The 26,705-nt window shown below is 41.0% G+C and overlaps 1 protein-coding gene across 1 annotated transcript in view; it reads left to right on the plus strand.

Annotated features, from left to right (window-relative positions):
- The first annotated feature begins 11,138 nt into the window (after positions 1-11,138).
- Positions 11,139-26,705, plus strand: part of LOC147627418 (alpha/beta-Hydrolases superfamily protein) — a 45,909-nt gene continuing 30,342 nt past the window's right edge. Inside the window, exons 1-7 of the mRNA XM_086816053.1 lie at positions 11,139-11,454; positions 15,750-15,826; positions 15,969-16,074; positions 24,027-24,119; positions 24,365-24,430; positions 24,560-24,705; positions 24,935-25,043. Of these exons, the coding sequence (XP_086672179.1) occupies positions 11,191-11,454; positions 15,750-15,826; positions 15,969-16,074; positions 24,027-24,119; positions 24,365-24,430; positions 24,560-24,705; positions 24,935-25,043 (861 nt within the window). The 5' untranslated portion in view covers positions 11,139-11,190. The remainder of the gene's footprint in view (positions 11,455-15,749; positions 15,827-15,968; positions 16,075-24,026; positions 24,120-24,364; positions 24,431-24,559; positions 24,706-24,934; positions 25,044-26,705) is intronic.

Consider the following 26,705-nt stretch of genomic DNA (forward strand, 5'->3'; position numbering starts at 1 on the left):
CTTATAATGCAAGGAGCATTACATTGGTATCAGAGCCAAGTTCTTTCTCTTCCATGTTTCCATTGAGCTACTCATTGTTGCTAACTCTAATCTCTACTTCTTATTCTCTTTTCTATTCATTTCCATAAGCCAATCTCTATATTTCTTAAAAATTCTCCATGCAAGTACCTCTTGCCTAATAAATAAGGCATACTTTGGAGTTTTACATGGAGGAGCAAGTGGAGTACAAGACAACCTTGAAGGATCTTTGAAGCGAATATCAACAAGGAGGAATCAACAGAATTGTTCTTCACATCATTTGCGGACAATTCATAATTACCCAACCAAGTAAGGTCATTGTGTTGCATTTTTTTTTGCTTTGGAAGAATTTTCCATTTTTGCTTAGTGTTAGAGTAAATAGCTTCTCAAGGTGGGAAAGATGAAATTGGTGAGAAGGGGGAAAACCCAATGTCCTCTTTCCACATGGAAGAGGATATTACAAAACCAAATAAATAGATATGCAAGATTTAGACCTTAATGATTATGAGGATATATAAATCAAGGAAGTGAAAGAAAAAATCTCTAATATAGAAAATAAACTTGAGAAAATGATGGGTCTTCTTAGCTCCTTGATGGGAGGGGAAGGATTGGGAGTTTAGAAATATTGGTGAGAGAAGGGAAAAAACTCTAGAAAAAGGGTTGAATGAAACCATAATTGAATAAGGTCCCAAAACTAGAGGCTAGGATATGGTATTCAAAGATTTAAAGGCACACACTTTTAGTGGAGAATAGAAGGAGAGATAAAGATGAGGTCCATATTTTTCTACAAAAATGACAAGATTTGCATCTTTTAAAAAATGTGCCTGATCATAACTACCCTATTGAAGCTAGCCTATCCTTACAAGGCAAAGCTTATAAGTGGTGGATGAGTTTAGCATAATGTAGTGGATGAGTTTAGCATAATGTAGACAAGTACCTGATTCTTGGGATTCATTCAAGGAATTATTATTAAATGAATATCTTCCTGAAAATAAAGAAGATCGAAATTGGGAGGAGTGGGATAAATGTTCTATGGAATAAAAGAATTTAAATCTCACTCAATATATAGCTTGATATAGAGAAATTGTCCTAAAGCTTAAGGGAATAGACAATTTTCAAAAAGTAAGAGGCTTTATTACAAGCCTAAAAAGGAATTACAAGAAGGAAGTTTGCTCCAAAGAGCCAAAAAAATTAGATGATACTATAATATTTGCAAAAAAAATTGACGATACCATGGATAATGGTAATCGTAATGAAAAAGATAAGAATTTTTCATATGTCTCATGGAGAAAATTTTGGCTCTCAAAAAAGAAAGGGTTTTTTCTTTAAAAAGAAAGAATCTTCAAAAAAGCAAAAATCCAATCCTAGTAAGTTTCAAAAAAAGCAAGATTTTGAGAGAGTAGTTAAAGAAAAACCGGAGAATCAGTGCACACTATTCATGCATTAACACTTAAGGATTCTCCTAAATATAAATCAGTCAAGGTTTGTCATTTGGATGAAAAACATTGTTGTATGGTGGCAAAATCTATGTGGGAACCATCATTTGGACATGATTTGGTTTGAGTACATGGAAATATTAAAGATAAAAAAGTTAGAATCCTCATATGTGATACGGCCACAAAAAACTTTTTAAATAACAACTGGTTGTGGTAAACCAAGTTGGGATAAAAATTCAAGAGTATGAAGCACTTTTGGATTTTCAAGTACATCAATGCGTCTGTCGACCGCCCCCGTAGATGTAATTCTTGGGAGAAAATGGTTATTTTCATTGGGGGAAACACTTTCGAGAAGCTATTTGCATAATACACTAACATTTGAGCATAAAGGAAAATTTATCACATTGCAAGGAGAGCACAAATGTACCATCTTCTCCTTTGATCTGTAGTATTGAGCTCCAAAAGCTTCATCAAGATAATGAAATAGAACAAATGTTTTTCTGTTATACAATGCCTCAATTTAAAAACCATTGTGAAAAGCTTGATTCAAGTATTTTTTATTAATTCTTCTTTCAACAATTTATTAGAAGAATTATCGTTTTTCAAAAAGAATTGCCAAAAGATTTACCTTTGGATAGAGGGATAAATCATCCCATAAAAGTTTTAAAGGATTCAAAGCCAATTAGTAAGCCATCTTATAGAGTAAGTTTGACTGAAAGATAAGAAGTTGAAAAATAATTCGCTGAATATTTAGAACAAGGCTTTATTAGGCCAAGTAAGTCTCCCTGGGTGCTTGTGGATAAATTATCGTGGATTGAATACAATCACAATAAAAATAAATTTCCTATTCCCATGATAGATAAGTTGTTTGATCAACTCAAAGGTGCTAAATATTTTAGTAAGATAGATTCAAGGTCTGGATATCATCAAGTAAGAATTAGAATTGAAGATGTTCCAAAAATAGCATTTAGGACATCTTTTGGACAATATGAGTTTTTAGTTATGCCTTTTAGTTTAACTAATGCTCTTGCTACTATTATGACCATGATGAACACTATACTTCATCCTTATTTAGGAAAATTTAGGATAGTTTTTAATGATGATATACCAATCTTAATTATTGAGAAAAAATAAATTATTTACTGAAAAGTCTAAATGTGATTTCTTCAAAAAAGAAGTGCAATATCTTGGACACATAGTGTCCGAGGAAGGGATTTGTGTGGATCTTGATAAAGTTGAAGCTATATTGAGATGGAAGGCCCCATCTAATATAGATGAGTTACAAACCTTTTTAGGGCTTGCAGGGTTCTATCGAAAGTTTATAAGGAATTATATCAAGATAGCTATTCCAATGATGAATCGGCTTAAAGGAAAAGGAAAACAATTTAGTTGGACTCAAGCTAGTTTTGAAAAATTGAAAGTAGCAATAGCTACTGCTCCTATTTTGTAAATAGTGGATCCAAATGAACCATTTTGTATTGGAAATGGATGCTATTTTGTAAATAGTGGATCCAAATGAACCATTTTGTATTGGAAATGGATGCTAGTAATTTTGATGTAGGTGCAGTATTATTGTAAAAGGGAAGGCCAATTGCATTTAAAAGTAAAAAGTTGGACAAAGCTCAAAGTGACTATTCAACTTATGAAAAAAGACAATTTGCAATTGTGCATACTCTTAAAAAGTGACATCATTATTTGTATGGTGCCAATTTTCAAGTACTATTTGACCATGAAAGTCTTAAATGGTTAAATACTCAAAAGAAGTTAAAAGGTAGGAAGGCTAGATGGTCTGAAATCCTACAAGAGTTTGATTTTTAAATCAAATATAGAAAAGAAAATTTAATGCCATGGCAAATGCTCTAAGTCAAGTGCCCATGATAAATGAGTTGAGTTTTACTCAACTAGAAAGTGAGTTGCTTGCTCACTTAAAAGGAAAATATACTAATGACCCTAGCTATTTGGAATTACTTGATTAAAAAAGATAACTCTCAAATAGAGAGTAAAGAAAATGCAACTGGTGATAAAAGGGTGTCACTTAGAAAATGCAGCTGGTGATAAAAGGGTGTCACTTAGAAAAGATAGTGGTTCAAAGGAATCACTTAAAGAAGGGTCAATAAGTGAAAAAGATCATTGAATTTTTTTTTTCCATCGACAATGGGTACTTGTTATATAAAGGTCATTTTTTTCCATCGATAAGGGTACTTGTTATATAAAGGTCACATTTGTGTACCCACATAAGAAAATATTCGTGAGAATATTTTACAAGAATGTCATGACAATCTAAGTGCGGGTTACCCGAGAATTTCTAAGACCTATGCACTTGTTTAAAAGACAGTTTTATTAGGCAAGTTTAAAGAAGGATGTCCATAATTATGTTATAAAATGCCCTAAGTGCCATGTCAATAAAGTTGAGCTCCTAATAGTAGGTAGAATATTACAACCACTAGAAATACCTGAGGATAAGTGGAAAAGTAATTCTATGGATTTCATAGTGGGACCACCCCGAACAAGTAGACGGCATGTCAGCCTGGGTAGTAGTAGATAGGTTAACCAAGTTGGTACAATTTATACCAACTAAAAAATAAGTAAAAACACTAAAATTGGCTAGAATATGTATCCATCATTTATATAGATTGTATGGATTGCCAATAGATATAGTAAGCGACTGAGATACAAAGTTTACAAACCATTTTTGGAAAGAAGTGTTCAAAAAATTTGGACACCAAACTTAGTATGAGTACGTCTAAACATCCACAAAGCGATGGACAGACATAAAAGGTTAACCAAGTCCTAGAAGATATGCTTCGAGCATATGTTAATCATAAGTAAAAACAATTAGGATGAGTACATTCCATTATTAGAATTTACGTAGAATAGTGCTAAACATTTTGCTACTGGTTTTAGTCCATTCATGCTAATGTATGGATTTCAACCTAGAGCACCCATAGCAGTTGGGTTACAAAAAGAAAAATTGCAGTGTAAAAAACTTTCTCAAAAATATGTAAGACATGCTAAACATTCTAAGAAGCAACGTTAAAAAAGCGCAGGATCGTTCTATTAGTTATGAGAAAGGTAAAAGAAGACGAATTAATTTTGAGGAAGGTGATTTAGTTTATGTAAAGGTTTTTGAAAAGTCAGAAAGTTTTAAAGGAGGAAAAGTTCTAAAGTTAAGTCCAAGGTATTGTGGTCCTTTAAAAAATTGGAAGTGTAGCTTACAAGGTATCTTTACCTGAAGGATCTAGAGTACATCCTGTGTTTTATGTTAGTAGACTAAAACGCAAGATGGGAAACAATGATAATATCATTGGAAAAGAAGCAATAGTTGATTTTATAGAACCACCTATTCTTCCACATGAGCTTGAAAAGATTCTCGAATATCAAGAAAAGAAAACTAGACATTCTCTGTTTAAATAATGTTTAGTAAAGTGAAAAGATAAACTAGAAGAAGGATAAACTTGGGAAAGAGTGGCTACACTAAAGAAAAGGTTTCCTGAGTTTGTTTTTGAGGACGAAAACTTATAAGACTGACATGAAACACTAAGGTACGACTAGGAAAGATTATTTATATGTAAAAGGTTACATATACATAATGTTCAGGGAATTTCAAATAGGAAATACCTAAGCAATGGTTAATAGGCATTAAGGTTAAAGTAAAAAGGGAAGTAGATGGTGCACAATAAAAGCCCAAGGGACACAGAAGTAGGCACCCCTTTCTAGGGGTAGTTGAAGAGGCATTGGACAAGGAAAAGGCAATGTCTAGCCAATGAAAGGTCAAGGGGCTGAAGATGGAAGGTCATGCACCACTTAGGCCTATATGTTTAAGAAGTAATTGGGATATGGTTGGGTGGATAATCAAAGTAATATTCTTACAACTCCTTAAGCTTATAATGCAAGGAGCATTACACTAAACATGAAGTCTACATACTTCCATATCTCAAAGTCTATAACCTACTCTTATATTAAGCGTTGCCCTAAAGCGTCAACCTTCTACACCTGTCCACATTTGTTAACCCATTCCTAGGGTTAACAAGAGCTACTACCATTATCTTACATCAAGGAGTCACACTAAATACACCAAAGGGTCATACATTCAAGATATGAAGCAATGGTGTCCAAAGCTACAACTTGGATGGGTGCCCGTAATGGTGTGACGGAGTATTTATGGCGATTCCCACGTCAAGAGCATGTGGTAGCAAGTTAGGATGAAGTCTTAAGTGATGTACTTCATGGATATATTACGAGAGTAGTCATTGTAATAGCATTAGGCCTCTTATGAGCCTAAAGTGCCCAGCTGGCCACAGTTTAAGTGAGTGTGAATACTTATGGCCATGTATATATTTGAATATCTCGTGAGGTGAGAGGAGGAACGAGTACTTGTAGTACAATGCGACGATGTGACAACGCTCACGAGAGGCAGTGGAATTTCTTCTCAAGGAGTTTTAGAGCTTAGAGACCTCAAGGTTTACGATCTCGGCCATCAAAAAGATCCTCACGATAGTTGCGGTTCACCAGGTAATCTCTCGTTGGATGTGTTTCAAGGAGAGTTCAGTTAAGCCTTAACATTTTTAGCGCCACTGCCGGCGGGGAGCCATCCCTTGGCTTTTTCCATCGTTTTTCCTTTAACCTACACATTAACCATTTTCCATTGTCTTAATTAACGGTTTTCCATGAAAAAGATGTGGATTTGATAGTGATTTATGTGTGATTTAGTGTAGAATAGCTCTCTTTTTTTGTTCTTGTAAAGAATGCTTTTTGCTTAATTTTTAGCTTAATTTGTTGTTTTTGTCTTTGTGGTTTTTCATGTTCTTAGGGCTTGCACATAGGTTGTATTAAACTTAGTTTGCATCCATTACATCAAACAATGCAATAGAATGCAATTTTTAGTTAATGTTAGCTCTTTTTATAGTGTTAAACATAGATTTAAAATCATTAATTTTAGCTAAATTATGTGTTTTTTGTTCGAGTTGTTTGCTTTAGAGTGTTAGCAAGCATTAGAAGTAGCTTAATCTTTTTAAAAAATTATTAAAATCATAAAAAATCCTTGAATTTGACTTATTTCTCTTAATGGATTGGTTTTTGTCATTAAGAGTGATTAATCTTGCTCAAGGGGATTAAAAATTAAAAAATGTGTTAATTGGTATCTTAATTAAGGTTTTTGAGTATTTTGAGAGCATCTAGATGCATCAAAACATTTCATCAATTGGAGGAATTGGACTCTCTTTGCTTAATTTTGCCTTAAAAGAGGAGACCAAAATTGGAGTCATTTATGAAGGGTGTAAGGGGTGTCATAAAAAGGTTGACTTTTTTGGGAAAATGTCCATATCTCCTTAATTTTAAATTCAAAAAATATATCCGCCAAAAAAGAAAATTTGTATTTTCCACTAAACTCCCAAAAAAAAATTTTCAAAAAATGATTCACGTCGTGAACCCTTTTTGCACTTTCACGGCCTAAGGTTTCACGCCCTAGGAGTCCGCACAAAAAATAAATAAAATTGAATTTACTTTTTCGTGAAGTCCGCTTCATGGCGTGAAACACTAAGATTTCACGGCATGAAACCCTCCGTTCACACGGTAAAATAAAATAAAATTGAATTTAAATTTTTCGTGAAGTCTGCTTCACGGCATGAAACACTAAGGTTTCATGGGGTGAAACCTTAGTGTAAATGGGGTGAAACCCTCCATTTACATGATAAAAAATAATAATCAAATTTATAAAAAATAAATAAAATCGAATTTAACTTTTTCGTGAAGTCCGCTTCACAGCGTGAAACGCTAAGGTTTCACGGTGTGAAACCCTTCGTTCACACAACAAAAAAAAGAATAAAATCAAATTTAACTTTTTCGTGAAGTCCGCTTCACGGCATGAAACACTAAGGTTTCACGGGGTGAAACCCTCTGTTTACGCGGTAAAAAATAATAATCAAATTTAACTTTTTCGTGAAGTTCGCTTCATGGTGTGAAACCCTCTGTTCGCGTGGCAAAAATAAAATAAAATCAAAATTGATAAAATTCGTGAAGTCCGCTTTACGCCGTGAACTGCACCCTGCTAGTTCACGACGTGAAAGGGGATTCGTCGGCCAAAAAAAAAAGACTCTGGAAAACACCCCTATTTAGAGGCTCGTATCTCCTAAACTGTATATCTGATGAAGGCTCTCTAGGGCTTATCGAAAAGACTTTGGAAAACACCCCTATTTGGAGGCTCGTATCTCCTAAACTGTATATCTGATGAAGGCTCTCTAGGGCTTATCGAAAAGCTAACATCAAGCTCTTCAACTTTGGAGGCCGTTTGAAGTCAAAATTGATCGTTTCGGCCTCCGACCAGTAGCCTCAAAATTCGACCCGAAAATTGAGGCAAAAAACAGCTCGAAAAGCATAAAAAATTGTTAAAAAACAGCGTGAAAACGACGTCGAACCATAGTCAAGCTACTATTTGAGGGTCTAAATGACAAAATCACGGATGACTTAGGTAAACAAAGCTGTAGTACTTCAAAAATACTACAACTCTCTCATATAGAGTTTTTCAAAATTCCTTTTTGGAACACCCTCAAAAACGTGCTACGAAACAAGGGAAAATTTTCCAGAGTTTTTTTTTTTGGTCTTGTTTGCTACTTTACATGCCTTGTAAAGAAGTGTTATATTTTATAGCACTTGAAGTTGCCACATTTTCTTTCCATGAACTTTTTTAAAGATCCTTCCATTAGTTAAAAATCAAGCCTCAATGGAGGTGAAGAGAATAGCTGGAGAATGTGGTTCCCTCAAAGATTGCCTGCTCTTAGAGGAGAGACTACATCATACAAGGAGGGGGGAGCTATATAGGAGGCCTGTAATGCCAAGTGACCTTGTCATCCCTCAATGGTGGTTGCTTGCTCTCAAAGGAGAGACTACATCATACAAGGAGGGGGGGAGGTATATAGGAGGCATGTAATGCCAAGTGACCTTGTCATCCATGCCAGAGAGAAAGGTACCTTGGTGCCATAGCACAAAAAAGCCTCTCACTGCCTATGCATGCAATCCAATCCTCTCTGAAGCTTCCCCCACTAGCTACATAGGGTATGAATGATACAAGGAGGGGGGGAGGTATATAGGAGGCATGTAATGCCAAATGCCAGAGAGAAAGGTACCTTGGTGCCATAGCACAAAAAAGCCTCTCACTGCCTATGCATGCAATCCAATCCTCTCTGAAGCTTCCCCCACTAGCTACATAGGGTATGAATGATATTAGTCCAAATGGAGTGGATGTACTCAGCTAGAGGGCGAGAATGCCCTCAATTGTACTCAGCTAGAGGGTGAGAATGCCCTCAATTGTACAGCGAGTCCAATTGTCTCGATCTTGCAATAGGATAGTCAGAGAGCTTGCTCCTCCTACCCTCCTTGTAGAAGAGGGTAGAGCTGGCCTTTACTATCACCCAAGTTACAGCCCCACAGATGATAACATGCGTAGAAAACCTCACTGTCATGTAGAGGTGAAGAATCTTCAACCAAACCTATTACGCATTGGGACAATCCCAAAGGCAATGCCACTATGCGACTCTAGGGGGTGGTTGCAACGCACACCCCTTGGAATGCGCACACCCCTTGGAATGCACACACCCCTTGGAATGCGCACACACTGTGCCGAGCGTTCTCTGATAGTCAACCAAGTGCCGTATGCGAGGCTGCTGTGGGCTAATTGCTAGAGTAAGGGTGTGACCTTCTATGGCCGATAGCTGCCCTAGAGACGCCCCACAAGTGATTTCATAAATCTCTGAGGAAATGCCCTACGAGGCCCAATGGTTTGCTACACTATAGGGGTGCTAGCACTCACATGCATCTGAACCCTGCGTGCCATTCTCACATGTGCTTTCGACACTTGAAAAAAAAAAAAAAGATTTGCATTGCACGTTGACAACTTCTTTGGGTGTATTGGAGCCCACTAGTTCATTGAGCGACTCTGGGTGGTTGCCATCCTCTCGAGCAAGTGCTATCATTATTGGATACTAGTGGGCTGACACGACCTGTGTGTCACAAGTACTATGGATTAACACTTCCAATGCATGTGCCTATGCACTGGCATATATATCGGGTTAATTCTTTGATTGTTAACTTGTGTAATGTAGTATGTGACCTTGCATCAATCATGATTATGAAGGTGTATAAGCTACCACTTTGGCGGGTTCATCTCCTCACTGTTCTGTTAAAGCTCTATCATCAGTTGCAACTATCCTTCTATAACCCCCATGCTCTTGGATTAGCATATTCTATATCCATTGTTTGAAACGCTATTTGAAGTATAATCACATAAGTGAGATCTCTAATCTATGCACTCCATTGATTAGTTCTCCACGAGGAAGCTTCTTAGCCATTTTATAGATTACATCATCATAATCTTGGATCTGGGGTAGGTGGGAACAGTCTCTTAGTATCTCTTCGGGTATTCTTTCCTCTACTTCAAAGAATAAGCCTACAAGGTTAAAGTGTCTAGGTAGAGGGTCACACACCTATAATGGTGTGGTTGTATGATCTGTGTTGCGTGTCTTCATCTTTATGTAACTCATTGATTACACATATTTTCTTAAAAACCTAACTCAGATCTATCTAATGGTGGCAATCTAGAATCTGTATCTATAGCATGAGCTAAAGGTTAAACTTGTTTATAAGAATTAAATGTAGAAAGTAAATAATGTGAATTTTTTGTCTTGTGCTTTGAATGTCTGGATTGAAGATTTTCTTCACTCTGCTTTGCATCATGTGGATGGTTACTCTGACCATATAGTCAGGTAACGGCACCTCTTCTCTATGTGAATGAGTTTGAGCTGATGAAGATCCTCTGAGAGCTGCTGGAGCTCTTGACTTCGAAGCACGATCTAGATTTTGCAGACAATCTTCCAGAGCATGGGGAGATGGTTTTACTGGTCCAGTGGAGGAACCTTCTTTGCTGAAGTGAGCTTCTATTACGCATTGGTCCGGACAATCCCAAAGGCAATGCCACTATGCGACTCTAGGGGGTGGTTGCAACGCACACCCCTTGGAATGCACACACCCCTTGAAATGCGCACACACTGTGCCGAGCGTTCTCTGATAGTCAATCAAGTGCCGTATGCGAGGCTGCTGTGGGCTAATTGCTAGAGTAAGGGTGTGACCTTCTATGGCCGATAGCTGCCCTAGAGGCGCCCCACAAGTGATTTCATAAATCTATGAGGAAATGCCTTACGAGGCCCAATGGTTTGCTACGCTATAGGGGTGCTAGCACTCACATAGGGGTGCTAGCACTCACATGCATCTGAACCCTGCGTGCCATTCTCACATGTGCTTTCGACACTTGAAAAGAAAAATAAGATTTGCATTGCACTTTGACAACTTCTTTGGGTGTGTTGGAGCCCACTAGTTCATTGAGCGACTCTGGGTGGTTGCCATCCTCTCGAGCAAGTGCTATCATTATTGGATACTAGTGGGCTGACACGACCTGTGTGTCACAAGTATATAATTCCCAACTTGATATTTTTCAAATTCTACCCTTAGTCAAACCTCTTCCTGGAACTTCCAAATTCTTACCACATGGTAACCTTCTAAAAGTCGTCCTTTATATATAACAATAACTTTCAACATTCCCATTTTTGCTAGCGAATGTTATTTTTCAGTTTCGCGAAATTACAAAATCCAAAACATACATTTTAGATCCAAAATTGCAAGTTCGTATTAAATGTTGTACAATTATGATTAGTGAGAATGTTGGGTAGACAAGGTGTTCGCTGTGGCAATGTTAGCACGGGCATTGTCTACTACTACATTGGTCTCTGCTCCACCTCTACTTCGCTTTCCTCTCTGTCTACAATGGGCTTCTTTTTACCTTGCAAAGAGGGCAAGGGCAACAACAACTACAGGAGGGAGGTGCAGTAGCTGTGCTTCTTCTTATTCTTCTTCTTCTCTACACAACGCGTGTTCCAGCTCGCCCTCCTGTGCGATGGCCCGCGGTGCGCAGCTCCAAGGCACCCTTTTCAGATACGGTCCCGATCCTGCCCAGGTAACGCTCTCACAGTGTGCAGTCGAAGTCTTGATCTCGTGCTGGCTATGGCTATGCTAAAAAAAGAAAAGTAATATACACTTTTTGGGTTAAAGTTAGTCTGCAAACCCCCTCCCTGACCTTGTAATCTACCATTGCTCAAGTGTCTCCGTGAGTTTCTTGATTCTCTATGGGAACACTAAACTTGCACAGATTTGGCTTTTGATCACAATGCCATCTTTGTCCTAATTTTTGTTGCGTGAGGTCAACATCGTCCTGCCTTCAGTTATAGATCTGGAGGGAGGCCTTAGCAATAAGGTTCTCACATGCACATGCTGTACTAGGTCTACACAGTTGTAGAGAGAACACAGTTAATTGACCTTTTGGATGAGAATTGAGCACGTTATGAAGACAATTGAATGGCTGAATTACTATGTTTTGGGCTGTGGGGGCAGCAGGACGACCGATTTCTGGTGCGTTTCTACATCAGGCAGGGTGTGCCGTTTCCTGGGCAGTTTGGGTAGCATATGGGCAGCTGGCAGGTGCCAAACAGGTCGGGTCCAAGGTTGGCCAGCAAAGGGGGATTTTTTCCATATTTCTAATTTTGCCCTACTTTGGGCAGAGCTATTTTTGTGGTCTTAGGTATGTAGAGCTGCCCTATTTTTGTGGTCATAGGTGTGCAGAGCTGGCACAACAAGCAGACCGTTCTGAGCATCTTCTGATAGTTAGTTCAGGATTCAGCAAATGCCCTTCCATACAGATTCAGACCCTCTATCAAGTCATCATTGTTGAAGCAATACTTTGTAGTCAGTTCAATCCAATAATAACATGCAACTACACTGCTTGTGGTGGGGGTCCTTGAGTGGGTGGATTGGGTGTTAGAGAGAGAGAGAGAGAGAGCGAGAGAGAGAGAGAGAGAGAAATGAAAATGAAATATTAATGTCTTCAGAAGGCCAAAATGACCTATGAGACCAAAAAGGTTACAACAATTGGTGGATATGATACAATGTCTGTGTAAGAAAAGCTAAAAACAACTAAACAACTAACTGAAACTGAAACAACTATGAGGAAAAGTACGGTACTAGGAGCTCCTAATGGATAACATCTGGGAGGAAAACTCCAGCAACAAAGGTAAGCATCATACACATCACTATCCAAAGATGTCTCTCATGGGTCGATGGCGGATATCCTCAATGTCCTCCATGGTGAGTACTCTGACTGGACGTCTCCCATGCCGTGCTAGTATGGTCCTAATCCTCTGTTGTAGTCTCCGCCGGTGTCGAGATGGGCCTCTCATCTTGGGGTGCCAAGACCGCCCCACAAGATAAACAATAATGACATAACATATCTTTGTACTACTAAAAAAGCTCTCTCTAATTGTTGATGATAATTCATTATATTGTGAGCTTGCACTTTGCGCTATATGATAATTGATAAAGATACAAAACGACACATATTGTTTCAATACGCCAGTTGATATATCTAAGTGCAAAAATAACGAGTAATGTGACTAAGGTTTTAATACTATGGATTAACACTTGGCACACCCGGTGGGTTGTTTGCCCTACGTGAATAAAGGCTAAACCCATATGAGAATCCTGCAGATAAGTGATAATATATCCAGATGGAGTAACTTCCTGATTTAAATCCTAATAAGAATATGCTAATCCGATTCTTTCTTGTTGGTAGATGTTAAATATGCACACCAATAACTTGTGCATCTAGCTATGTTCTAGAAAACATTTGAACTTGTCGGTAAAGATAAGGTTGAAAAGATTGTTGGCTCCTAGTAATAGCACCTGATTTTGCATCTACATTTTCTTCTTTAACTCTCTGAAATGCTAGATCGCTAAAAGTGTTGGCAGATGACCAACACATATGGTCTAACATGTTAATACATTACAATCAAGTGATAACATAAATAGATATGATTCTCATATATGTCTGCCAAGTCATGGGTGAAGTAGAAGGTTGTATGCGATGCCTGTGTGGGCTGTGTGGGTGCTGGTGTGGAACTCGCGAGTGACAGTAACGGCTGCAACGGACGCATGGAGGGTGGCTGCGAGTTGTGTGGTAAGCTCATCAAGTGGGATGTGGGGGTCGAGGTCGGAGAGGATGCGGTAGACGTGATCAGAATAGATGGAAGAGGTCTCTTTGGTGAAGTGGTATCTCGGGCGGTGATCAAGCAAAGCAGGTGGTTGGGTGGTTTATCGGCATGTGAGGGAGAAAGAAAGTTTGGTGGTGTATCTGCATGTGAGGAAAGAAAGAAAGTTGTATTAATGTCTTCAAAGGGCCAAAATGACCTATGAGACCAAAATGTTGCATCATATCCATGAGGTACATGATCTTGGGTACGAAATAGTAATAAAGAAAGATAACAAAAATCTAGAACTATAAAATCTGATCTAGGTACATGAGCAAAGAGCTCTCATATCACCATAATACATCCCTCATGGGTTGCTGTGACATGGTGCTCAAGGTAGTAAAACTGAGCTAGCGCGAGAAGGTCCTGTGATGATGGGAGATGATGGCCCGGATCCTGCTGTGGTGGTGTGGCCGTGGGCGAGGGCCATGGGGTCTGGGGCGTCGAGCTTTGCATAACTCAGTGGCTCTGTCGAGTGTCACACCTCTCGGCCGAGCTTCTGCACTAGCGTGTGGAATGAGAGGTTTTCCAGTATAATGCATTATGTACGTAGGAAAAGGTTACATGCTTGCTTGCCCATAGGCCATCCCAAAAGGGCTACTGACTACTTATGACCAATCTGCAAAAGGGAGAAAGATGAAATGATGCAAAAAATGCTACTTCTATATATATTATGTTTTGCTCCTGGTCGGCCAATTCTATTGCTGTCCCACGACTGAATAAAATGTCAAACAAAGTGTTATCGCTTCACATGTGTGGTCATAACTGCTACCGACTGATCAGGATATGCTGCCGAGTGGATGCTACATACCCAAAATGCACCTAATATTGCTGCATAATGAGGGATATGATTAGGGATTAGCCATGGCATTGCCTTTATTACACTTTTGTAGGGCTTGCAAAAGGTTGGACGACTTGTTGGTTGGACAGGAAATACCTTTAAATAGGTGCATTTGGACGCTCATTCACTCAACAAAAGTATGCACTCAAGGCTCTGCAAGCCTACACGTGATTGGTGAAGCAGAAGGATCTGGCAGCTAGCGTTTGCATCACGACAACAACGTTCATCACCAACTTGGATTGAGATCAGCAGATTGATCACATCTGTAATTTGAAGAATTAGTTGTACATCTTTTCAGTATATAATACAGGGATTAGGTTAGGGTTATTGTGTATGATTGTGTTTGTGAGTCTTCCGCTGCACCTCTCTCTTTGATCAGCAGTTTCACAGCAGTCGTAGTCTTACGGGCTTGAACAAACTGTGATGGAGGTCTAACACCCTCTGAAAGTAGGCGACAGTATCTCCCTCAAATCCCTTAGAAAACAGTGCATTGCTTTTTTGACTCCATTTCTACAACCTCACACAACTTGGAAATATTTCGAGCAACTTGTGCTTGTGGATCTTCCAACAAACTTGTTTCACATCTTAGGCTATTGGAGCGGGCTCTGATTTGACCAATGGCAAGCCTCATAGCATGTCGCATGCGTATGTGTGAGTATCTTGGTCTCTCAATGAAGCCTGCACAAGTGATATGCAAAAAATTGGTTCTGTAAAACTCCCATCTTTGTGGATATGAGGTGGCTTCATGTCACAAAGACATGGAGCTGAAGGATATTCATTTCTATAATAGGCTTGACATCTTGTTTGGTAAGATACTGATGATGATGCATGGATGATGTGGGAATTAATGTGGGGCCCACAAAAAATACTGATGTGGTAAGATACTGATGATGATGCATGGATGATGTGGGAATTAATGTGGAGCTGAAGGATATTCATTTCTATAATAGGCTTGACGTCTTGTTTGGTAAGATACTGATGATGATGCATGGATGATGTGCGAATTAATGTGGGGCCCACAAAAAACATGTTCATACCATTGAAAGCCCTTGACGAGTATATTACTGTGTCTGAGCCATCAATATCCAAAAGGAGCTGCATGTGTGGGATGAAGTAGTCGTCACGGTTCATGCTTCTTATGTATGGGTATTCCTTTGTGGTTCATATTTGTTAGGTATGGGTATTCCTTTACCTTGTGTGTATGCTAAGAGCTACCTACACATATGGTTGCAAGAAAGTAGAATTCAAGGGCTTTTCTGAAATCGTTATTAAATTAATGGCTTTTTAAAGAAATCATTTCTTAAATAATGCACTAACATTTTTGATGTGCAGGTTGCATTCCGGAGTGGTGATTTTAAAGCCCAAGTCATCTTTTTAGGAGGCCTCACTGATGGATTGCTTGCCACGGAGTAAATGCTTTGCCTTTTGTTGTAAAGTTTTAAACTTTGAAGTGTGCGATTCAAGTTGTTCAATATTGAGATTGCCATTGGTGGGTGTCTATGACCTGAAGCATATCAAAATCAATGATTTTCAGTTCTAACTGTTGGGCAGGTATATAGAGCCCCTTGCTCATGCATTGGAGGCTGAGAATTGGTCACTAGTTCAGCCTCTTCTTTCATCTTCATATGTAGGGTTCGGAACTTCAAGTCTGAAGCAGGTACACTCAAATGGCATGACTAAAGCTTTTGGAACTCAACCTTTTGCTACTTACCAATACATGGGTTTTAGCACTATTATGCCGCACCTCTTTGTGAGTTAACTCTAGTAAAAGGTATATGCTGCTTGAATAACCTATCCCACTCCGTATTGTTCACAACTGTTCATGAGTGGTAGGAAAACAGCTCAAGATGGATGTGAAATGAGCTTGTTTGTAATGCAAGTGAAGATGTGGAGAATCAAGGGAAGGCTTCTTTTTATAGCTGCCGCTGCCGCCCCCCCCCCCCCCCCCCCCCCCACGCGGCTGTAGCAGGACTGAGTGGCTGCTCTCTCCTAGCTGCTTTCATTATCTTTAAAGTCGCGGCCCTTCCCAGCCCTTTGGCCCCCTGCACCCTGCAAGGTCTTGCTCTGCCTGTGCTCGCCGGCAGCCATCAGTTTCTAGCGTGCACGTGTGTGTGTGTATGTGTGTAGACACTTTCTACATGTAAACTTGCAAGCACCGTGTTTAACCGCCCAACATCCTCTGCAAAGGGCACCCGGCCCGGAAAGAAGAGAATCACATCCTGTTCGGAGAACAACTTTACTTTGGGAAGAATTACATTCTTCGGGATATTGCACTTTAGTGTGGGTTTGGGCTTCTCCCACTTCGCACCCTGAAAATCCTGATGCAACACATCATAAAGAAACTACGCAGCAGGATCCTCATGCCTTGGCTTCTTGGAATTAGTGCCATCAACAGGTTACTCATGTCTTCTTTCATAGTGGATTACCTGTTCCTGTGGTCTCATAGTGTCAATAGAAAAGTAGTTGCATCCATAGCTGCAGAATTGAGAACCAGTGCTTACTAAGTAACCCTGGAAGCGAAACCCTAAAAGACAGAGATCAAAGAGAAAGAAAGGAAAAGAGCGGGTGAAAGGAAAGGGATGGCCAGAAAAAGCAGAGCTTGCAGAACGCTGCCTGCACCTGAAAAAACACAGACACACACACTCTCTCTCTCAGCTGCTTCCCCTAGCCTACCATTTTTCCAGTTCCACACTTTTATCAGATATGCCTTTTTCTGGCAGTTGTATTAGGCCACTAGTTCCTCTTTGGCCACATGTTATAGCTCGTTGTTTTTCAGTTTATGTTTTTTCATTTTCTACTTAGGACATTTAGTTTCTTTGAGTTTTGGATGTCTTGGTACTTTTGTCTCCTCTTGTAGACGTTAATATATCTTTCTTCCTTTCTTTCTCTCTCACACACACACAAGCCTAGAGGCAGATCAGGTGGCTATGAACAAGAAGTTGATGATGTGTTGGGGAAGACTTGCCTCTATAGCTCATCCGAACACACCACTGTGAGGAGGGAACAACCACCTAGCACCACAACACCAGCAAAGCACCAGATCAAAGTACCAATCCACTCTCTGACTTGACACAGTCCTTAGCTGAAACCTAGACCACTTCCAGTCCCAAACCTACCCGACTGATTTCCGACAGGTCTCTGATTGTCAGCCTAGACTTCACAAGTGTCAAACAAGACAAGACCATACTTCAACACTATCAGTTGACTAATCCAAACAAACAACTGACACCATTTGACTCTGTAAGACTGCTAACTCAAAATTAGAGCTTTTCTGACAAACTTGACCCAGCAAACTTCAGATCTTTACTCACACATGAATTCTCTCAACAATCTGAAACCAAACAACAAAAAAGCGCATAATCATTTCATCCATCCAAACACATAAGGAGCCTCTTGCATATAGATGATTAATGAGCCTATCTCAACAACCCTGAGACATGGAGTTCAAAAACAGTAGAGAGAGAGCCTCAAAAACAAACTATAGAAAATCCAACAAAACTCTTCATGTCTTTTTCTTCAATTCCACAAGAGCCAGTAACAAGGGCTCTGCAACCACACTCTACAAGCTGTCACCCTCAACCACAGCAAGAACAATTGAGCAAAGCCTTGGACCCACCCAAGTTCTAACAGAGATGCAACTCTTAGAGATCCTAGGGCACCAACCTCCTACAAGATCCTCTGTCACCTCTTGCACTCTCTTCTCTGACTAGACCCAAGCTCCTCAATCAAATCCCTCGTTGTTTTCTTCCCAAAACAAAAACTGAAACCGGCCTTCAGAAATGTGACGGGCGGTGAAACAAACACTCGCACATAAAACGCTTCAACGCCATTGAGGACCTAGAAAAGGAAAACAAACAGGGGGAGCTAGAGTGCTCCTGCAAACAATACACAGACACCGATTGGCCCCAAAACGCAGTGGCGCCCCTTGCGGTATTTCTTTAATTGATTATAAGAGCTTTGATTACAAGAAGGCTGGGAATTCAGCCGTCACAGTAGAACTCCTGAAGCCTGCAAAGACCTTGCATCATGGCTTCATATCCACTCGGCATCCACAAATAAGTCCAGCCATTGTTCACATCGAAAGACTCTCTCACATTGAGTCTGCATACATAAGCTTTCTCCTATGAGCAGGACTGCCACAACTATCCATAGCCTCTCACCCTATGAACAACATCACACCTTGACACATCCAGTGCTTCTGCATCACAACACAAACTCCCAAATTGTCTCTCAAAAGAGAACTCGTATCACAGCATAGCATACCATACAGTTGACACACTTGTACCAACCCTCTCTACCTTCCAAGGGTACTATCCATCTCTGTCATGGATTCCCTGTCCCCTGCCCAATCAGTAGCAAGGCTGTACCAAACATGTGTCCATTCCTGTACCTTTTGCCTACATGTGACCTATCTCCTGGAGAAACCCAAAAACATGTTTCCTCGAGAAACCTACGACCTGTTTCCACATGAAACCCTTAGGCCTGTTTCCCTTTGAAATTTCTGTCCTGTTTCCATACAGAACCATTCATGGCACCATTCAACAACAGTGCCAACAACGGCATACATCTAGTTACCTGTTCCCTCATGAAACATCTGGAAACATAGAGATGCCCATAACTGTAGGTCCCTCTGTTCCTTCCTAGCAGGAAGAAAACAATCTGCTCCATGAGCACGCAGCCATGCGAGCTTGCATCACTCCCATGCCAAGAAACATAACCAAGTGGCCTGTACTTGCAGCCAGAAACCCAAGTACATAGCTGAATTTGCAGCCAAACAAAAACAGCCCATAAACAGTCCTCAAACTGATCTCAAAACAGTCTCGAGCATTGCTCATGTTCATAGCCACATGCACTGCTACGAAACAGTCCATAAACCCTTTCCAAAACAGTCCCGAACCAAAGCAAATCTACCATCATCTGTTGCAATGTGGCCTTCCATCTGGATCAAATGCAAAAGGAGGGTGCAAGCCATGCAGCATATTCACATACTCCACCTCTCCTGAATCAAATGGCATGTCCATGGCCATGTCATGCATCATATTTTCATCAACACAGCTTACAACACCTCCTTGACTGCTCTGCAAGTCCAAGATACCACCTATAATCATTGATCTCACATCAAGCACTAATGGGCTCTCATAAAATCCCATGGAATCACCTTGCCTCAAAACATTCTAACTTTGGCATATTAGAGGAGTCCATAGGATCATCCACCACGTCCGCCACATCTTCATGAACATCATCATCAAGCAAAGGCAGACTAATACATTGGCTCCTTAACATAGCAATCCTAGTACATGCAGGCTGCACATTCCCTTGTACTTCTAGCTCAAGCTCCACGTCTAGCTTATTCTCACAGAAAGCATGCATGTCCTAGTCATCAGGCATACTTACCACCACATTCTTTAAGAAGCCAAAAACAAGGTTATCTTGTACATCACTCTCCACAAGCTCTTCAGGTGCATCCTCCACCGTTGCATATGCAGCACTCTCTAGGCCAATGGTGTAAAGAGTTCACAAACCCTTCCAATGCATCATCCAAAATATCCATTACTTCTTCAACAACCTCTGGCTCATCGCTATGGATATAAGACCCCACACACATACCTTGCTGCGTCTCAGTAGAGCCCAACACCTCATGGGCATCATCAAAATTACCTTCCTGGCATACACAAGGAGTAGAGACATGCTTGGTATCCATATCAAAATCGTTCAGATCATGATCCAAGATATCATCAAGCTCAGCATCAAACACATCATCAACACTTTGCACTGGGTCTACCACATTTTTATCACACATAATCCTATCCACATTTTTATCACACATAATCCTATCCATCTCCTCTCCAACTTTCTCACATGACTCATGGTTACTACTCCTCGATGAGCAATCTGACAACGTCACTTGGTTTGCCATCTCTATGGGCATCTCTTCTTGCAGACAAACATAAGGTTTCTCTGACCCGACCTCTGCACATAGCTGCATAGACAAGCCCAAAAGGTCTAGTTCCGTCTTTAGCAGTTGGACCTCGCCCCTATCATCTTCTGAGTTGACTTCCTCTGTTTCTGAATCCTCTGTAGAACTGGTTTCCTGATCTTCTTCTTCTAATGTACTACTCTCCTGAATCAGCTCCCTTCCCTTAGCCATATCATATCCAACTTGTCTTCTCACCGGCTGGTCCAACCCCAAAATCAGATGTCCTCTCCACCAGTCTCATCCTACCCTCATATCAATCAGCCATGGCCTCCAAAGAATTAGTGGGTATGCTTCTGACTCTGCTGGCATCACATGTACATCTAGTTCAACGTCTTGTCCCAAACAGTTACCTGCAACTTCTTTGTAATTCCCAAACATCTAACCTTTGCATGCACTGTTTGCCATTCTGACTCTAAATTCAGATGGTGCTCCAACCTTCAGTAGCAAGGTCTCCATTTTGTACTGGGTCATTACACATACCTGTGCACCACAATCAATATATACTTTAGGGACTGTGCTTGTTCACCCAGGCATCCATAACTGGGAGATAATCTTTATCTCCTTTTACTTGCACTACATTAATTTGACCTCTTTTTCTTTCTTGGACCTTCTTGTGCTGACCAACTTACTCCACGTCCTCCTAAGTCTAGGGCACAATTGCAAGAGTTGGGGCCAAGTTAGACTAGGTGCCTTCTGCTGAAGATCTCTCATCAGGTCATACTCCTCCTCATGAACACCTAAGGGAAAATCTTGCATGCCTATACGTCTCCTAGACATGGTCTTCTTCTTACCCTCCTTAGGATGATCTTTCACCTACTTTCCTTTCCTCCTAGATGGTCCTGGTTCATCCTCAACCATTGCACCTCTAGTCTTTTTATTGGCTAAAATTTCTGCTTCTTCATCCACTCCTATTAAGTTTACCTCCTTGTCTAGGTCCATTTCCTGATTGCTGTTGAACCTGTGGCACCTGCTGATTCGGCATCTCCTCCCCTCTCCTAGCATCCTGCCTTTCTTTCCTCCTAGGTGCCGAAGGATAAACAGGTAAAGTCACTGAGGAGATATATGACCCCTCTCCATATAGTGAAAACACTGAACATTCATGGTGGGTCCTCCTCTTCCCCTACCTCTCAAACCATCCCTGTCTCCTACCTTGGGGGCATTCTGGCCTCCTTGCAAAAGGTTCAAGTTCAGATTTTCCATCGGCTGAGTCAGATGATTGATACCTTGCATGAGTTGATCAATAACCACTGGGACTACTGGAGCAAATCCTTATGCCCTTCTCTACTCAGGCATAGCTGGCCTTCCTTCAGCATGTACTTCCCTTTGCTTCAGAGCCATCCTCTGCAGTTTTCACTCTTTCTCTCTAGCAATTCTCAAGGCTTCTTCAAAAGTTCCACTTTAGCTCCACTTTCTCCCTTAGATCTATGTGAAGGGACTAGATAAACATATCCTTGAGAAAAACAGGTGGGTGCTCTGTACCCAGGGAAGTGTCCCATCTTCCCTGCAGGTCTTCAAAATGATCCACAAACTTGTCAAACATATCATATAGATTATGCTTTAAATTCTGAATCGCTTGCCATAGTGCTAGCATCTCGGGATTCACTCTACTTGTAATGCTACACCAAAGCCACCTTAATGTCCTCATATGCTTGACCTTGATTTGGCTGGGCTCTCCATGCTTGCAACCACCTTTTAGCATCTCCCTTCAGCAACATAGACAACAATGTCAACTTATCTTCATTCCCATCCTTACCAAAGGTGAAGGCTGCCAATTCCATCCCTACCAAAAACTCCTCTGGATCTTCACCAACATGACGATGAAACACTGGCAATCCCTTGAGGGGGAGTGTTGGAATCAAGGTATTGCCTATATTCATATATGTGTGTCCCAACTCCCAATTGAGGGGGGTGTTGGAATATGTGCAATTGTGTGTTTGTGTATCCATGTGTGTGTGTGTGTGTGTGTGAACATCCTTAAAAAGCGTGTACACACTCATTTATATGGTTGTGTTTATGTGTGTGTGAACCACCTCTTATGGTGGTGGATAAGCATGCATTAAATAAGGTCAAATGGTTTGGTATTGGGAAAGGCCTTTATATACATGGGCTTGTACTTCATTTCATATCAATCAATCAATACAACATATCATTGAGTTCGTGCATCTACTTGGTCTCTCCCCCTACACTACACACAGCCAGCCATGTCTTTTATCTTTGAGCCCCCATAGGCTTGCACTTAAACCCTAACCTTAGTAGGCTTGAACCAACAGTCAACTTATCTTCATCCCTATCCTTACCAAAGGTGAAGGCTGCCAATTCTATCCCTGCCAAAAACTCCTCTGGATCTTCACCAACATGACCATTAAACAGCGGATATGTCATCATGGCAGCCATCTTCACTACTGACAACTTTGAGACTTGCAAACAGACTGAAGGGTGCTTCAAAGCCCTCCTCAGTGCGGGCACCAAAACAATGATGTGTCGGGGAAGACCTGCCTCTATAGCTCGTCCGAACACACCATCGTGAGGGGGGAAAAACCACCTAGCACCACAATACCAACAAAGCACCAAATCAAAGTACCAATCCACTCAGCTGATGTCCCCTAGTCGTCAGCTAACACAGGCGGGTACTTGGGCACTCTCCAAACTCTTCAAACTAATCCAGCTGACTACTCCAATTGTCCTCCCGAGTCAGTCCTCCCACAACCCTGGTCTTCACTCCCAAATCTTCAGCTGACTAGACCAAAAGCACTCCCATCTGACACAAACTGATCAGTTGTTGATTAAAAACTGAATCAGACGGTTGCTGATGATCCCAGTCAGAATTATGTCCGCCAAGCTTCCTCAAAGTTCCTCCAGCCTCAACTATCTTCAAAAACTTGCTTCAGAACCTCATAGGACCTGCCAACACACCCTTGCTGACTCCCTGCTGATCGAGATGTGACCTATCTGCTTCAGCTGACTCAATTCTGAGTCAAACTGCTGCCCCGCGATTTCGACAATGTAAAGGCCTTTGCTGGTGTGTATAGCTGCTGCTTTAGTCCGCTCAGTGTTGGTTCATGTCCCTTCCCCTGCTTCACCTCTGATTGAAGGCGAGCATTACTTGTTCCTAGGTGCTACCTCTGAAAAGCTGCTCAATAAACTGTTGTGCCAATTCAGTTGTTCTCATGGTTGTCCTTGTTGGTAAACATCTTGCCACCTTTGTCAACCTGTTTACCATCCCCAGATAGTATTGTGCCCTCTGTTGGTCCATGGTAATCTGAAAATAAAGTTCACGGAAATACTTTCCCGTTTATTCACATGACATTGATGACATTCTACCATGTAGTCGTGGACTTCTGCCTACATATGAGGCTAGTAAAACGTCTGTTTTACCAATTCATAAGTCTGTTGTATCCTCGGATGACCTGCTGTAGGAGTCATAAGGAATTCCTCTCCTAATCTCATCACAATCCGGCACACAGACTCAATCATCTTGTAACCATAACATGGAAAAGGCTTTTGCACAGGTAGACCCACAAACTAAAGGCTCCTATTGAGACTATTCAATTGTTCTGCTAATTTTTGCCAGCATATAGTCTTGGTTTTTTCACATATGTTTTCTTGCAGTGAACCTCCCTCTTTCTTTGTAGGATGCTATGGAGCTTGATCAGCTTATCACATACATGATAGATAAAGAGGGTTCAAATGGTGTAATGCTTCTGGGACATAGTACTGGCTGTCAAGTAAGGGATTTCTTGTGATTGAAAGAAACAATTCCTTAAGTTACCAGAATGTTTTCCGTTGATGACTTTGCATGCCTTTTGGTTACCTGGTGACGGGTCAGTGTCAGCATTTGGTTAACTCGATAAATGAAAAGAGCGTTGCACATGAAAGTATCACTGAATCAGATAAAATCTATTACACAAGTTGCAAAAACACTTTTTTAGAATAGGCAGCTCCCTGCCTGACTTTGTTTTTCTTGTAATAGGACATTGTACATTATATGCGGATGGGAACCCACTACTCCAGAGCTGTAAGAGGTGCAATTTTACAGGTGACAAAATGTCTCATTCTAACATGCTTCTTTTATGTATAGAAGTCTTCTTATCCTCCCACTTAAGTAGGTATATCAGGTTGATAGGGTGTGGTATGAGCAGTGAAGGTGTTTTTTCTTCTTGGGCAGGCTCCTGTTAGTGATAGAGAGTACAGGGCCACCTTTCCTGGAACTGCAGCCATGATTGATCTAGCTGCTGAGATGATCAAAGGAGGCAGATCCATGGACCTCATGCCTCGGGAAGCATCGCCAGAGGCTCCAATCACAGCATATAGGTAAGCGTTTGTACCATAAAATTCTCTTGCTTAAGGAAAAGTGAGGCTTCAAAGGATTCTTAATTCACACTTTATGAATGTCCCTAAGCTGACACAAAGATTAGGCTCGTTTTGGGTGGTGGTGCCTGGAACTTGGAGTTCCGATGTCTAACTTTTTGATAGTTTTGTTCTTCAATTGAGAGCTTGCCATATCTTTTGACATGGGCTAATTCTAGCATTGGATTTGAAGGTACCATTCTTTATGTGCCTTCTTGGGGGACGATGACATGTTCAGTTCTGATTTGACAGACCAACAACTCCGCTTGAGACTTGGACACATGGCACGAGTCCATTGCCAGGTTTGACTGTGAAATAGTGTAAAGAATACAACAAATTTGAATAGTTGGTTTTTTATGCCGTTTCTCATACACCTTGGTGGAATTCTAGAATTCCATTGCACAAGGGCTTTTTTTGTGTGTAAGTGCCTGTGTTGTGGTTGGCCATTGGTGAGCTGAAAATACATCTGAGAGGGGTGAGGGGGGAAAGGCCACAGGGGGTCGGTAATGCCAAAAAATGCCACATTCGTTTCTAGACAAGAAAGGACCAGGGTTCCAAGTACAAAGAGAGGCCAACTGCCTTTCTGCATGGGCCGGGAGCTGCCCTGCATGCATTCCGAGTGGCACAGAGAGTGTAGATGAGGTCAGTCCAGATTGCACTGATGACCCTTGCTGGAGGTGTTGCTGTGCCATTGATGTTCTTCTGGTAGCGATGTGCTATGCTGCAATGCTGCTGATCAGCCCCCAGTGAGAGTCAGGGGGAGCCATCGGGAGCCTTGGGCAGGCTGGAACCTGGGGTGCTGCCATGACAGAAAAGCGCTGGGCTAGACCCTTGCCGTCATCCTCGTAGTGACTGGCTCGGCCCATCTTCATCACCCATGCATGCCCCACATGATATATTGATTCTTAGAGAAGATGGGCGCCACTCTTACCATGACAGGTATGGTACTCGGAGGTAGGTGAATGGATTCATGCACATGGATTCTTTCCCCCCATCCCACCCCATTTTAGTACAGCCTAGACTCTCCGCACCTCGACCACTCATGACAGGAGATCAACTGAATCATCGCCCTCACAAAGAGAGACACACGCCTTAGTGTAGGTATTCTCTAGTAGGCCTAATGTCAAACGTTGAATGAGCCCGGCAGACCAAGTAGTTGGATCTACTCAGCCTACACATACACCAAATTCGGGTGTCATGTTCAGAGATTGGGACAAAACACGAGTTCTACTACATAGAGCATTTTTTGAGATTCTAGATCAATTTCCTGATGCCGTGCTTTTCTCAATTGAAATGATGGATCCAGTGTGGCAAGACATCATGGAATATCTCACCACGGAGATGTTTCCAAAAGTATTACAACAAGCATTGGTCTTGAAGGTTGATAGATACATGGTGGTCACAAGAGCACTATATCAACTTGGAGCAGACACAGTTCTAAGAAGATGCATTGTTGGAATGATCATCTCTAGCCCCGTTTGATCCCTTTTATGCCCCCTTTTATTCAGCATATTTATCTGATATTTTTGGGTATTTTTCCCACCTTTGTTTTTTCCTAGTCATGGACTTTGTCCATAGTCATGGGTTTTTATGTTGGCCGACCAGCCCCTTCATGATGTATATATAAGAACAGGCTTTGTTCCATATAATTCATTCATCATTTTTGCTCAAGTGTTGGATCATTGCTGGCTGCTCCAAGTCTCTCCTCTGCTTCGGCGTGTTGCCTTGAACTATTCTCTCATGGTATCAAAGCACTGAGGTTCTCAGGCTGTACAGGAAGGCTGTACACGAAGACTATTAGCAGTTGTTTTTTTTTCCAACCCTCCCTCTGTGCGTTTTTTTTTCCAACCCTTCCTCTGTGCAATTTAACGCAAATCGTAATTTGTTTTGCAATCCGTATTTTGTCCCTCCCCGGCCTAATATAATTCATTCATCATTTTTGCTGGAGTGTTGGATCATTGTTG

The sequence above is a fragment of the Cibotium barometz genome, chromosome 21 (genome assembly GCF_041138505.1).
Source record: "Cibotium barometz isolate CiBa-2024 chromosome 21, ASM4113850v1, whole genome shotgun sequence".
Taxonomy (NCBI): domain Eukaryota; kingdom Viridiplantae; phylum Streptophyta; class Polypodiopsida; order Cyatheales; family Cibotiaceae; genus Cibotium; species Cibotium barometz.